The sequence below is a fragment of the Heterodontus francisci genome, chromosome 13, assembly GCF_036365525.1.
Source record: "Heterodontus francisci isolate sHetFra1 chromosome 13, sHetFra1.hap1, whole genome shotgun sequence".
In the NCBI taxonomy this organism is placed as follows: Eukaryota; Metazoa; Chordata; class Chondrichthyes; order Heterodontiformes; family Heterodontidae; genus Heterodontus; species Heterodontus francisci.
In genome coordinates, this window is record NC_090383.1 from 86,211,737 (window position 1) to 86,227,592 (window position 15,856).

The 15,856-nt window shown below is 42.1% G+C and overlaps 1 protein-coding gene across 5 annotated transcripts in view; it reads left to right on the top strand.

Annotated features, from left to right (window-relative positions):
* Positions 1–15,856, top strand: part of bicral (BICRA like chromatin remodeling complex associated protein) — an 85,690-nt gene that overhangs the window by 57,247 nt on the left and 12,587 nt on the right. For all 5 annotated transcript variants that reach the window (XM_068045127.1, XM_068045125.1, XM_068045128.1 and 2 more), the window contains 4 exons: positions 3,049–3,097; positions 4,350–4,421; positions 5,911–7,902; positions 14,539–14,758. In XM_068045127.1, the coding sequence (XP_067901228.1) occupies positions 3,049–3,097; positions 4,350–4,421; positions 5,911–7,902; positions 14,539–14,758 (2,333 nt within the window). The remainder of the gene's footprint in view (positions 1–3,048; positions 3,098–4,349; positions 4,422–5,910; positions 7,903–14,538; positions 14,759–15,856) is intronic.

The following is a 15,856-nucleotide window of genomic DNA, read 5'->3' on the forward strand; positions in this document are numbered from 1 at the left end:
GTTCAAGAAGGCGGCTCACCACCACCTTCTCCATGGCAATTAGGAATGGGCAATAAATACCGTCTTAGTCAGTGTTGTCCACATTCCATGAATGAATAAAAAAAATTGTTTAACTAATTTGATGGAGTTTTTTGATGAGGTATCACAGAGGGTTGATGTGGTGTACATGGACTTCCAAAAAGTGTTTGATAAAGTGAGTTGAAGCCCATGGAATAAAAGGGGACAGTGGCAGCATGGATACAAAGTTGGCTGCGTGACAGGAAGCAGAGAGTAGCGATGAATGATTGTTTTTTGGACTGGAGAATGATATATAGTGGAGTTCCCAGGGGTCAGTTTTAGGACCACTGCTTTTCTTAACCTCTATTAATGATTGAGATTTGGGAATGCAGGGCATATGCAGATGGCATAAAACTTGGAGGTATTGTGAACTACGAGGAGGATAGTGACAGATTTCAAGAGGACTTAGGCTGGTGGAAAGGGCAGACATGTGGCAGATGACATTTAATGCGGAGAACTGTGAAGTGGTACATTTTGGTCGGAAAAATAAGGAGAGGCAATACAAAATAAAGGATACAATTCTAAAGGGGATGCAGGAGCAGAGGACCTGGAGGTGTATGTGCACAAATCATTGAAGGTGGCAGGCCAAGTTGAGAAAGCAGTTGATGACGCATATGGGATCCTGGGCTTTATAAATAGAGGCATAGAGTACAAAAGCAAGGAAGTTATGGTGAACCTTTATAAAACACTGGTTTGGTCTCAACTGGAGTATTGTGTCCAGTTCTGGGCACCACACTTCAGGAAGATGTGAAGGCATTGGAGAGGATGCAGAACTGATTTACGAGAATGGTTCCAGGGATGAGAGCCTTCAGTTATGTGGATAGATTGGCAAAGTTGGGCTATTCTCCTGAGAGAAGAGAAGGTTGAGTGGAGATTTGATAGGGGTGTTCAAAATCATGAAGTGTCTGGACAGAGTAGATACGGAGAAACTGTTCACAGTGATGGAAGGGTCGAGAACAAGAGGAAACCAATTTAAGGTGAGATGCAAAAGAACCAGAGGTGATGTGAGGAAAAACGTTTTTACGCAACAAGTGGTTGGGATCTGGAATGCAGTGCCCAAGAGTGTGGTGGAGCCAGATTCAATTATGGCTTTCAAAAAGGAAATTGGATAATTATTTGAAGAGTTAAGATCTGCAGGGCTACGGGGAAAAGGCAGGTGACTGGAACTAGCTGACTTGATCTTGCTGACACGACAGGCTGAATGGCCTACTTCTGTGCTGTAACCATTCTATGATTCTCTTTATCCTACCTGTAACTTTATCTATGTGTCTTGCTCAGCTTATGTCTAGTTTGTTTCTCTCACCTGCAATTCTTTTGAGTCCTTTTCCCACTCTCACATCTTTAATTCTTTTCTGGCTATTTCGGACCTTTGTTTCTTGGAATCTTGATTACAGTAGATTAGTGTGCCATTACATCATGTCACAATAAGGGTTTGTTCTCTCCAAGATTCCCCAGTGCATTCCTGATTTCTGAGTCTTAAGGGGGAGTTGCTCAGCAGAGGTGAGATGTGGTTCCACAATAAGGTAGGGGAAATTGGAGGGCATCCCAGTTTTGATCTGTCAAGCTCATAGTGGCTAATTACATAGCCCCATAGACGTAGGCATGTAACCGATATACGGTTGTGTCCTCATGGCTTTCATCACCAATGTATGGTGTGGGAAGATTTTTTTAAAATACTGAAAAGCAAAATTAAACTCTCTTCATATTTTTTGCCTTTTGTTTTCTTCCATTTTAAAGTTGCCTTTTAATGCAATCCCATATAGAAATATCCTGAATATTCAGAGAGTTGTAGGGAAACGTTTGGACTTCATTCTGGATCTTCCACACATTTGGCTTGTTTGAGACAAACCTCCATTGAATTCCAGTGCAATCTCCCTTTTGCAGCAAAATCCAAACAGTCACATTGGCCTCCTGTCCCTGAACAGGATTTTGGCCATGATATGGGGGCAGGAACTGAGGTGGGAGGACTTGTAAGTTTGTGCTGGCGTGCTGGTTTGCCGGCATCATCCCACCTCCGGGCCATTTTCCTGGAGGCCAGAGTGTCAGGTAGCCAATTGAGGTAATTAAAGGGATTGATCAGAGGAAAGCTGGTATTTTCCATTTGGCTTGCGGGCCCCTGCAGTGCGGGAGGAGGCAGCCTTCCAGCGGCAGACTGGGGTTGGGGGGCTGGGGGAGGTGGGTGGCAGTGCTCCATGCTAACTTTGCGCCACCCCTGCCCCCCGCCTACCTGGCTGCCTGAGGAGTGGTTTTTCCCTCCACAGTGGTGGTCCGGTAGTTGTGCTCATTTTAAAAAAAGTTTTACAAGTGTTGAGAGGACGCTTTAAGATGGAGCCGTGCTCTCTCTCCCTTACCTGCAAAGGCAGGCAGCAGTTCCTTTCGTGCTGGAGGGCCTCCTATTGGGCCTGCAGCTTTGAGAGCTTGGCTGCCATTCTTAATTGGATGGTGAACATGCCCTCAGGCCACTAATTGGTCAGTCCAGGCAAAATCACTGTCTGATTGCTGCTTCCGACCTTGTGTAGTGTTAGGACCCGTATTTGACCCAACCCAAAATGCAAAATCCTGCCCCTATCTCAAAAGTAGTCAAAGTGGTACTTTTTGTTACTGTAGCCAGCAAAATACTCTGGCTCAAAGACTTAAGAGCCCCTTTTATTAATTCTGTGATAAATACTTGACTAGTTTGTAGAATGGATATATTGGGCCACTGTTACAGAAAACTTTACAATAAATTAGGCATCTATTTCAGAACGAAAATAAGGTACTAGTCTCAGGTCTGCATTAGTAATCAGATAAAGATTTCATTACGCATAAGTGTTGTGTAGTTGGTGGTTGAGTACAGTCTGCATTACAGTCGATTTAAAAAGAATAGTTAGTATTAGTAAGGTTTATATTTTTGTAAAGTAAGCAGCAACATTTTGCAATACTGGAAATTATAATTTGTGACGTGTTTAAAGAATTAATACTGTTTCATTGATTACTTTTTTCTTTTTATAGTGATGTACAGGCACTGAATGATTTTCTGCATGGACCTGGTAGTCAAGAAGTAAGTATCTTTATGTTTACCATTGTGGATTTTTATGCTTCTAAATTGGTAATTAATACATGTTACTGATTTCTTTTGTCAAGTAAAATTACATTGAGTATATCTAAACAGTATAATATAAAATTCTAAAGCAGAAATTACCTTGGATCAAATAGAATTGATAACCTGTTATGTTTGTGTTTATTCTGACCAACAGTAGAACTTAACAGTAACGGGATTAAAAACAAAACGTTGATATAACAATATTGATAGATGTGGTCAGAGTTCAAAAGGAGACGGTGTCTATTAGGCTGTTGATATAGCCAGTGCAAATTGGTCAAAGCTGTTCTGTATTTTAAAAAGCAGCAGATAATGAAATGTAGAGTTCAGAAAAGCCCCTAACTAAATTTTCCTGAATTCTGTGATGGTTTTAATCCCCAAAGTAATACAGTCAAGTCTCAACCAGTGGGTATACTTAATAACTGTAAATTACTCAGTTCTGGTTTGCACCTGTGTCCAGAAGGAATCCTTTGCCTATTGTTTGCCCCTTGAAATAACTGTCTCCCAAGTCACTCAACAGCACTTTCGCATTCTTAACTATCTAACCTTTGACCCTGTATTCGTCGCGGTACTTCTGTAGCTGTGGATCTGCTCAATCTGACATCTCTGTAACTCCTCCAGTCCTATAATCCTCCGGGATCTCTGTGCTCCTCCAATTTTGGCCTCTTGCGCATGCCTGATGCTCTTGGCTCCACCATCGGAGGTTGTGCTTTCACCTGCCAAAGCTCCTAAGCTTTGAAATTCTCTCCCTAAACCTCTCTGGCTCTCTGTCTCTCGCTTCTCCTTTAAGACACTCCTTGAAACCAATCTCCCTAATCAGTTCCATTCTCACTTCCTCAGATAATGAAGCAGTCCATGCCCACATGCAGCAAGATTTGGACAGTTTGGGCTGATCAGTGCCATGTAACATTTATGCCACACAAGTGCCAGACAGCAATCATCTCCATGAAGAGAGCGTTCTACTCCCTCCCCATGACAATCAATGGCGTTACCATTGCCGAATCCCCCATCATCAATATCCTGCGGGTTTCCATTAACCAGACGGCCACATTCCGCAAATGAATAAAACTTTCGGTCACACTAATATCTCTCTATGTGGCTCAACATCAAATTTTGTTTGTCAATTGCTTCTGTGAAACACCTTCTAGCTGCTATATGAATGCAAGTTGTTGTTGTTTAATATAATTCAATTTTGGATCTTTCGTTTTCATAGATAGATGAGGATGATTTGCTTGGTTCAGCCTGCACTATTGACAACTCTAATTCACTTTTTGCTGATTCCATTGTAAGTACTGAAGTTCAAAAAAGTATGTATAGTAGGTAAATGGCTTATATTGACAGTAAGATTACTGTAAATGTGACTTGTTACATCTGTTCTAAAAGAACCAGTCTGTTCAGTGTCAGTTTTCTTTTCATTATGCCTGTCCTTTTTTTTTTGAGAGCTCACTTCTTTGACCAACCCTTTGGCCACCCTTCCTGATATTTCCTTCTTTGTCTTGATTATGCCTCTGTAAGTCACCTTGAGACTTATTCTTTGCTAAAGGCACTAAATAGATATAAGTTGTAAATTTGTTCACCATGAGCAGAGTTATCCTGTTTGCCATATATGTCCCTAATACTGGTCAGACACAATACCTGGAGGTAATTTTTTCTAAAGCTGGGGAGTTACTCAAGCTTTTTTTTGATCATAGGTGGGGATTTTAATCTTTTTTCAGATCAGATATTGGACCGTCCTTGAAAGATGGATAGCCATTTTGGTGCCCAGGGATGTTCTTAATATTTAGCAGCAAAATAGGCCTTGTAGATATATGGAGACTATACGACCCACCACTTAGGGTTATATCTAGCATTCTCCGCATGATGAAGTATACTTGGGAATCACAAGTTAATTAAGTCATCAGTAGCTGCAAATATTAATCCAATAGTGATCTCAGAGGTTTATGCAGTCTCCCTTACAATTGATTTTTCCCCCTGAGAATAAGAAGTCTCCACAGTGAAAATTTAAGAATAAATTACTGTGCAACTTCACTGCCATACCAAGGCTAGAGACAATAATTGATAAATACTTACAGAAAAATAATGGCTGCCTGAGGAGACAATAGTGCAAAGGTTGATTAGTGCAATGGGTTCTTTTATATCCATCCCAAATTCCAGTTGAAGGAATACTACTTTAGGAGTGTGTCTGGGGAAATTCCTGGGATGCACCAGGAATTCTGCCAATTACGCCCTTATTTGACCCAACTGAAGTCTCACTAGCTGAGAGCTGCCATGAATTCCTTTGAGACATTAGTAAAGGCTCAATGACTGCTCGAGACAAAGAATGGGATTGATTATCTTCAACAATATTGTATTTTATTCCCTAAGGATCGTAACAAAAATGACCTCACTTTGTTCTTCGTCCCTACCCATGTCTTGAAGTCTTGGGGAGTGGGTAAGAGCTGTTCTGATTTCTGATGGCAAAACAGGACAAGTGCCTCTAAAAAGGTACTTATAATTGCAGGCTGCCACTGCCCCCCCCACCCCGCATTATGTAAATGATACCATCCTTACAATAGGGACAGAGTGTAGGTTGCTGGCCATGCGCAGCTGGAAGTCCCACTCTGCCACAGGTGGAGCAAGGATCATGGAATGTTAGCTTCTATTAACTTTTGCTGACAGTTGTTTCTAAAATGTTTCTAATTCTGTCCAAAATTCAATTATTTGTTTGTTTCAGCCAAAATTGTATCAAATTAATTGATATATGATTAAATTATGTTCTAACTTGCATTTTTCAGAGTGCTGACCCTACCTCTTCTAAAGATGCACATAACCATATTGGAGAAGAATCCAACTCAAGACTGCAATTAGCAAGTAGTCTTAATGTTTTGGAGGAGTTGGATACCTCTTCACCTCTCTCAAACTTAAATGGGGACCAGCCTTTTGATATTCTGCAGAAGTCTCTTCAGGAGGCCAATATCACTCAACAAACCTTACAGGAGGAAGCAGATTTGGCAGCCGATATTACTTCTACCCAGGAGTTCTCTCAAACTCAGCTTCACGCTGCATCCTTTTCTCAGGTTTCACAAATATCTTCTGGCACTTCAGCAGTAAGAGGCCTGACACAGCAGCAGATGAATGTAACACCGACTCCCATTTTACAGCAGGTTTTGAGAACTCCCTTTGTAAATAATGAAACTAATGTACAGCCTGGCTTTTTTCAACAAATGGGTATCAACAGTGTTGCCATTCAGCATGTACCCAGCAGCAACCAAGCTGGTGGCATTGGACCAATTCAGCTGATTAGTTCATTAGATACTCAGCCGCCTGTAATGACTCTTAATCACCTTGAAGGGTCTCAGTTTATATCAAAAAGCAGTGGACAGCCATCAGTTGTAAACTCGGTGTCTGTAGGGGGTTACAATATGTCCTCTCTTCCCAACCAGCAACAAATGTCTTTGAACACTTCTGGTTTACATGAAACTGGTGGATTGTTGCTTCAGAGGCGAGTGACAGCTCTGAATGGAAATACTTACTATGGAACCTCTAACATTGGCCAGGTACCACAACCTATGTCTGTTCATTTTAGTGGTAATAATATTCAAACAGCACTGCCTTTGCATAATATTATCATTCAAAGAGGTCCTGTACCAAACCAGCCTAAAATTTCACTTAGTATTCAACCCAAGCCCGCTCAGATGAATCAGCAACAAACAGTTTACAACCTCAACAACTTGGAATTGCAGACAGCGTTCAAACTCCAAAATGAAGTTGCATTACAACAACAGCAAATGCAGCATGGCCTTCCTTTTGGCTCTACAAACTCTTCTCAAAATTCATCAGTAGGCCCACCACTGGGTGTCAATATTGCAAAACAGCAGATACCTAGAAAGTCAGGTAGACCACAAGTTTTAAATCAAACTGGAAGCAGTATCATAATTCGTCCTCCTATTGGGCAACATGAACCTCTTGTATCCCAGAACCAGTTTTTCATCCCTACCAGCCTAGCATTAAATATGAATTCAACTGTTCAACACCTTCAGAGTGCAAATGGACAGATTCTTCAAAATCGAACAGTACCCAGTCAATTGGTCTCTAGCCAAGTCACTTCGGACTGTGTTCTAACAAATAGAAATTCTTCAGGTACAATGCTAGCTGCCCAGTCTTTTTCAGGACAATTCTTGAATAATCAGAACTCTGCTGGACAGTTGGTTTCTGGTCAGAGTGGTATGGAACAAGTTGTTAATGCTTCAGGAGGACAGCTACTAACAAACCATGGCTCATCACAGATAGTTACTGGGCAGGTTCCACTCCACCAGGCTTCACAGATGGTATTTAATCTTCCAACTAGTCAAGGTGTACAATCCAGTGCTGGCTCTAACATTAGTACAGGAATATTTAAACAATCTGGGCAGAATGCAGTCCGAGGAAGGTCATTACAAAACCAGCTCACTGTTTCAAATACACCCAATTCAATGTGCTCCAGCTACGTGTCTACAGTACAGCCTGTAATATCATCAGCAAGCAGTGGTGACCATGTCACACAAACATGTTCCGGCGGTAACATTGTAATGGTTTGTCAGGGAGAGCAGTCTCTTGTGACAGTACAGTCTGCACAGCAGCAGCCACCACAGTGCCAGCAACAGTTGGGTATGAATCAAATTTACCGGATTTCCAATCCGTATCACCAAAATGCAAGTGTAATGCAACCCTCACGACAGGTCGTGTTCAGCCGGACGGAGATGCCAATAACACAAACCAGCAATCAGCAGCAATTTCTATATTCTCAAGTAGGTGATGAATGAACGCACTAAATTTGTCAATGATAAATTTTAGAAAAGAACCTTTTTCATCACATTACCTGAGGTATTCTCTGTAGTAAAGCATTGAATGTATGAGCAATAATATGTTGATTATATTGGTGCAAAATTCCATATACATACACACAGGTCAGCCTACTTTTAAAACTGCTAATGGAATAGCGAACATGAAGGAGTTTTTTTCATTAAATTATTTGTCTCTGAAAATTAGCATAAACTGAATCCTTTTTGGAGGGTTAGTTGCTTTCTGGACCTTTAGCAAATTCAGATCACTTCAAATGACTGCAACAAAGTCTGTGAAATATTTAATTATTAGACTACATGATAGTAAATATATGTAACTTACTGTAAACACAGATTGTTCTTAACAGATTGTTCTCAACATTTTTTTAAATAGACCCTGATTCTGTAGTGTGGTATGCATTATCTTTCAAATAAATGAAAACAATTTATTTGTTCTATTTTCACAAATCTAACCTTGTAAACATGAATAACCATAGAAACCATAGAAAAGTTATGGCACAGAAGGAGGCCATTCAGCCCATCATGTCTGTGCCAGCTGAAAAAACTAGCCGCCCAATCTAATCCCACCTTCTAGCACCTGGTCCGTAGCCTTTCAGGTTACAGCACTTAAAGTGCATGTCCAGGTAGCTTTTAAAAGAATTCAGGATTTCTGTCTCCATCACCGATCCGGGCAGTGAATTCCAGACATCCACCACCCTTTGGGTGAAAAAATTTTTCCTCATGTCCCCTTTAATTCTTCTACCAATCACATTAAATCTGTGCCCCCGGTAATTGACCTCTCTGCTAGGGGAAACAGGTCCTTCCTGTCTACTCTATCTAGGTCCCTCACAATTTTGTACACCTCAATTAAGTCACCTCTCAGCCTCCTCTGTTCCAAGGAAAACAACCCTAGCCGATCCAATCTTTCCTCATAGCTGCAACTTTCAAGCCCTGTAAATCTTTGTACTCTTTCCAGAGCAATTATGTCCTTCCTGTAATGTGGTGACCAGAACTGTACGCAATACTCCAGCTGTGGCCTAACCAGCATTTTATACAGTTCCAGCATTACATCCCTGCTTTTGTATTCTATACCTCGGCCAATAAAGGAAAGCATTCCATATGCCTTCTTCAACACTTTATCTACCTGTCTTGCCATCTTCAGGGACCTGTGAACGTGCACTTCAAGGCCTCTCACTTCTACCCCTCTCAATATCCTCCTGTTTATTGATATCCCTTGCGTTATTTGCCCTCCCCAAATGTATTACCTCACACTTCTCCGGATTGAATTCTGTTTGCCATTTTTTTGCCTACTCAACCAAACCATTGATATCATTCTGGAATCTACAGCTATCCTCTTCACTATCAAGTACATGGCCAATTTTTGTGTCACCTACCAAATTTACCAATCATGCCTCCCTCATTGAAGTCCAAATTATTAATATATACCACAAACAGCAAGGGATCCAACACAGCCCTGCGGAATGCCACTGGAAACCACTTTCCATTCGCAAAAACATCTGTCGACCACTACCCTTTGTTGCCTGTCAGTGAGCCAATTTTGGATCCAACTTGCCACATTCCTCTGTATTCCATGGGCTTTTATTTTTCTGACCAGTCTGCCATGTGGGACCTTGTCAAATGCCTTACCAAAATCCATATAGACCAAATCCACTGCACTACTCTCACCAATCTCCTTGTTACTTCCTCAAAAAATTCAATTAAATTAGTAAGACACAACCTTCCCTTAACAAATCCATGCTGACTATCCCTGATTAATCCATGTCTTTCTAAGTGGCAGTTTATCCTATCTCTCTGACAGAAGTCTGACATTGTAATTATGGTTAATCAGCATTTCATTTGCTTGACTCCATTACCTAATACAGGTAACTTATCCTTGTCCCATGTGAATAGATTTAAAAAGAGAGGGGATGAAATTCAATGTTGGTTGAGGTGCAAAATGGCTGGAAACAAAATAATGAGATGTGCAATGGGCAATTGATTTCTTACTGCCCATTTTGCACCCTAGCTGAACTTGGAATTTCACCTCTAGATTCACATGAAGGGCACAAAATTGAGGTCTACTGCACATTTTGGACCTTCGAGGCGTTTGCACCGGGCACACAGATGGCACAGTCACACAAGATGGCATACTGAGGAGGCATTAGCATGCCGCAGTGAGCATCCGCTGAAAGTACATAGATAGGCAGATCATGACATCAATCAGCATGCAACATTGATTTGATGCCTTTTTGGAGCTCAACGCTCCAGCTAACCCTGTCTCTTAATCATGCATGGCTGAACACACTGACCCAACCCCCAACCAGCACTATTTTAAGGGATTATCAGCTACTCACAGTTTAGTTATGGATTGCTTTTTACAGGCTGTTGCTGTGATTGTACAAGTGTTTGGTGCTTTCTAGCATTCTTTAAAGCTCCTGAAGTTTACAGGGAGTGGTGTGGCAGGTGGTGCTGACTAAGTCTTCTGCATAAACCAGTTGCTCCCAGACATGGGTGCAGGAGTAGGTATTCTCCTTGGAATACAACATGATTTGGAGAATGAACAGAGAGCAAGCAGAGTAGGACAAGCTGCTAGAGGAGGGAGAGAAGGGCTCTGTGCAGGAGGTCATATCTGCCCAGAGCAATTCTCCCACGTGAATCTCTGAGGAGCAGTATTTAGAGTTTGTTTTGTTTTGTTTTAGAGATACAGCACTGAAACAGGCCCTTCGGCCCACCGAGTCTGTGCCGACCATCAACCACCCATTTATACTAATCCTACACTAATTCCATATTCCTACCACATCCCCATCTGTCCCTATATTTCCCTACCACCTACCTATACTAGGGGCAATTTATATGTGAGATGTCTGGGCTTAATTCGTGACCTACTCACTGAAATGATGCCACGTGCTGCAGCCACAACTGTAACCTCAGAACAGGGCAAGGTCCCCATTGCCAATGGCCATGAAGGTGACCGTGGCTGTGAACTTCTGTGCGTCGGCCTCCTTCCAGACTGGAGCTGGAGATATTTGCAACATCTTGCAGTTTGCTGTCCTTTGTTGTGTAAGGGAGATCACTGGTGCATTCTATTCAAAGAGAGCTAATTATATTTCATTTTCTCTTGCCAGAGAAGAGCAGACAAAGTGAGCATGTGGCTTTGCTCGGATTGCAGGCTTCCCCATGGTGCAGGGTGACATTGACTGCACCATTGGCATGCATGTCACTTTGTTGGCACCACATATCAGCTTTGAGATGTACTGTGACTGAAAGGGATTCCACTCCCTCAACATCCAGCTGATGTGTGACCCGACGCAGCGAATCATGCTAGTCAATGCCTGGTATCCTGGCAGCAGTCATGATGCTTTCATTCCGCAGCAGTCCGCTGTGCTGCCTGCATTTGAGCAACCATGACAAATCCAAGAGTGATTACAAGGACTATCTGGTGACGACATGACTCATGACTCCAGTGTGCAACTCATGCACATGTGGGTAGCATGCATACAATGAGAGCCATGCTGCTACATGAAATGTGATCGAGTAAACTATTGGCGTGCTGAAACAACATTTCTGCTGCCTGTACTGCTCTGGAGGAGCCGTACAGTACTTGGTAGAGTGCCTGTGAAAATTCATGGAAGCCTGCTCTATGCTTCACAACCTCACCATTATGTCATGAGGCAAAGGAATACACAATAAATGGGAGGATACTGAGAGGTGAAGGACCTTGGCGTGTAAGTCCACAGATCCCTGATTGTAGCAGGACAGATCGATAAGGTGGTTAAGAAATCATATGGAATCCGTTCCTTTATTAGTCAGGGCATAGAATATAAGAGTAGGGAGGTTATGCTGGAACTGTAAAAAACATTAGTTAGGCCACAACTTGAGTACTGTGTGCAGTTCTGGTCACCTCATTACAGAGAGGATGTAATTGCACTAGAGAGGGTACAGAGGAGATTTATGAGGATGTTGCCAGGACTGGAAAATTGCAGCAATAAGGAAAGATTGGATAGGCTGGGATTGTTCTCCTTGGAACAGAGGAGACTGAGGGGAGAGTTGATTGAGATGTACAAATTGTGGGGGCCTGAATAGAGTGGAGGGAAGGGCCTATTTACCTTAGAGAGGTCAGTGACTAGGGGGCATAGATTTAAAGTGATTGGTAGAAAGATTAGAGGGGAGATGAGGAAAACATTTTTCACCCAGAGTATGGTGGTGGTAGTCTGGAACCCATTGCTTGAAAGGGCGATAGGGGCAGAAACCCTCATCTCATTTAAAAGGTGCCTGGATGTGCACCTGATGTGCCGTAGCCTGAGGGGCACAGACCAAATGCTGGAAAGTGGGATTAGGCTGATAGCTTTTTTTTGGCCGGCGCAGACACGATGGGCCAAGTGGCCTCTTTCTGTGCCGTAAACTTTCTATGATTATAAGGAGACAGCCCTTGCCGCCATCTATACGGCAAGCAGCTGAAGAGGAGGCAACAACCCAGACAGCCCCTTTTGGCTGGCTGTTCATGAATAACTTAGTCTACAGCTAGGATGTACCAGTTAACGCAAATCAATTCCCCATTCACCAGCAGTCCAACATCTGACTTTCCCTCTATTGCTGATCATGACAGCACCAGTTGACTAAAATGCAGAAATAAATGGCACCACAAAATAAACATTCTAAACCAAATATATGAATCAAACCATGCCACATTGCGTACAAAATTCAACTCATCATCATTCTGCATTCCCTTAATGCCTATCTTCTGTCTGCCTTTGCCTGTCCTAGCTTTCCTACGCAGTGCTACACCAGTAGCTACAGCATGGCTGGTGGAATGCTTCTGACTTTCAGTGGAGGAGACTGAAGATGGCCTTGGATGATGACCTTGCAGCTCTGGGCCTAAAAGGGCTGGCTTCAGACTGCACCATCACAGCATGGGTGGCAGCAGCCTGGGCTGGCTGGCTGACAGTTAACAGCAAGGGCACTGGCAGAGTGGCAATGTTGGGAGGATGTATGTTGTCATCCTGAAAGAGGATAACAGGGTTGTGCTCCAGGGAGCTACTGCCACTCCCCAGAATGGCACCTCAGCAATCCTAGTCATCTATTGCATGACAAATTGCTGGACTTCTGTGACTCTGCAAACCCTTTTGAATACTGGTATCCGCAGCCATGATGGCAAAAGTCTGAGCTTGCATTGCTGCGCCAGATGTTGGCTGGCTTCTGCTTGTGCTGCAGTGGAAGCTGAGACATTGGCCATCAGATGCTATAACATGGTGGAGCCCCAAGTGTGCTAATGGAGTTGGCCACCACTTACATGCTGGAAAGGATGGGTTCCAAGCTCCATATAAAGCCCTATGCCAAACTCTTCCATGTTTCTTGACATTGCACACAGGGGGCAGAATTTAATTGACCTCTGTGAGACGGGCAGGGGGTGGGGGCTCATAGAATAGCGATGGAGGGCCCATCGCCTTCCTCTCGTACTGCAATTAATTCAGGGGTGGGAAAGGCCAAAGACGGCTGTCCCACCCAGAAGCCAATTGAGGCTCTTCAGTGACCAATCACTGGCTACTTTAAGGACCTTTTTCCGCAGTTTCTGAGGCTATTGGTGCTGTTGCTGGTATATAACATTTGATGGCGCATTCACTGACCTTGACCACTTGGGTGAGGTCATTGAACTTTTTGCGGCACTGCGTCCTGGTCCTTGGGTCTTGACTCCTGGCGTCGACCACCATGGCTATCTGCTCCCATTGCCTTTTCAGAGTTTGCCTAGACGACCTCCTGACCCCTGCAGAGAGAGCACGTTTCTCCTCTGCACCCCCTCGACCAAGGCTTCCAATGTAGCATCTGAAAATCTGGAGCCTGCTGTCTCCCATGGCATGCCATTTTTCTTCCCAAGTTAGAATCAGTTGTAGAATGACATCCAGCACCTGCTGCAGCTACAGTACACCTCCTGTTAAAGAGGTGCAGGCTGGCTTTAACTCATGCTAGCCTCTCACAATTTTGGGCTCCCTGCTGAGGCATGCAGCAGGTCAACAGTGCAGTTAGTGCTGGCTGCATGCTACAATCATGGTAAACGAGCAGGCAGCATGAAGTTGGTGTGCTGCCTGCATCGGGAGCAACAGGCATAGGTTAATCCTGTGATTTCCACCCCTGTTTCAGTAGGTTATCGAACTTCACAGCCAAACTCTTTTGTGGTACTGTCATTAACTTTCAAACACTATTTTGCAAACCGACAAGATATTTTATTCTTATAAATGAATTGCCATGGAAAACTTTTTTTAAACTTCAAAGTTAAGTTTACCTGGAGTATGTCTGAATCTCAGCCTACTGGAATTTATAGTTGTTTCAGTTAAGCCAGCACAAGACAAAGAATTACCATGATTAGTTTTTTAAAAAGTTACTTTTGTGACTATTCAAGAATTTGTTTCAGACATTTACTGATTCAATTTTATTAAAATGTATATATATGTAACTTAATATATCAGAATTGTACTTTTATTAATTTGTAAATTGATTTATTTTCCAAAATTGGGACAACATATGCAGATGTGAAATTGTGTGAATTGTTCAGTTGGATGCTTAGATGCATTAGTGTATGATTTAATTTATTCAGTAACATGATTGCAGGGTCCAAAGAAGATGATAGCAACAAGTAAACACCAACCAGTCACTAGCCATTCCTTGGCTAGTTTGGGGCAGCTCTCCAATCAAGTTTCGACTTCTCTCTTTGGCAGTCAGACTCTGCCCAGTTCTGTTCCAAAGGCCCATGTTGGTGACGGCCTACGACAGCCACACATAACCAGCTTATTGAACAGCACAGGGATTCTAGGCAAAACTACTTGTCTGGGTAAGTAAGAGAAATTTTCAGTGTGCTTGTATGGACAGAAGTTGCAACAAGACTTCCTGCCTTGCATTTCTACTGTGTTAAGAATAAATCTCAAAACATTTTTTATACACCGTGCACTGTACAAAGAATGTACTGTAGTAGTGTTGTCATGAGGCACTTAGAAAAAATGGTGCTGAAAATCTGCAAAAAGTAGATATTGCTTGAAATACGCAGACTATTAAGCATCTGAATAGAGTAAACATGAGTTATTATTTCAGGTGTGAAGCCTGTAGTTGTCAAGAATACCGAAGTAAAACCAAGAGCAAGCAAATGTATACAAGAACATTATTTCTTTACCAAATGTAAGCTAACAGCATTTAAATTGATAATGTAGATTGAGTAAGTTATTTAATTTGTAAGTGGATAATTCAGACATGAGGATAACATTAATCTTAAGAAGAACCTACAGTTCAAAGCAATAGAGTTGCAGGTAAATAATTAGTACATTGATTTTTTTCATGAAAAGGAGCTAAAAATTGAGGCTTGTAAAAATGTATATGAACAGATAATTTTGTGTGGAATATCTTGGCGGTTGACTTTCTGGAAATGTCAAAGAAGGCAGTTGTCTAGGATGTATAGTGTAAGATTCCTCTTCTACAAAGGCTTGCAACATGCACTATGTTAAAGATGGTATATAAATGCAATTTGTTGTAAGATTAACTCGGTATTTGGACTTTTGCTTTACTTTGGTTCAGGGTGGATCAGGGGAAACGTTTTCATTTTTTTGATCAATTTTACCTGTTCTGTGGAAAGAAGAGTTTGATGTACCAAATGTCGTCTTCTAGTTACATGTTTTCTTACTTTCTAATAGTATGCATTGATCAAAATTGGTTGCAATTACAGCAGTAGCATCTTCCAAGTTACAATATATATATATTATCCAACTGTTTTCCTGAAAGCTTAGGAATGTTTTTTGGCACAGATGAATGGAATGAATTGTTCGTTTCAACCCATCTACACACTAACCCCATTTCTTAGATAGAAGGTCTAATAGGAACAGATATAGTAGGTTATGTGATATTACTGTTGCCTCTAATTGTCCCTCACCTAGAGACCGTG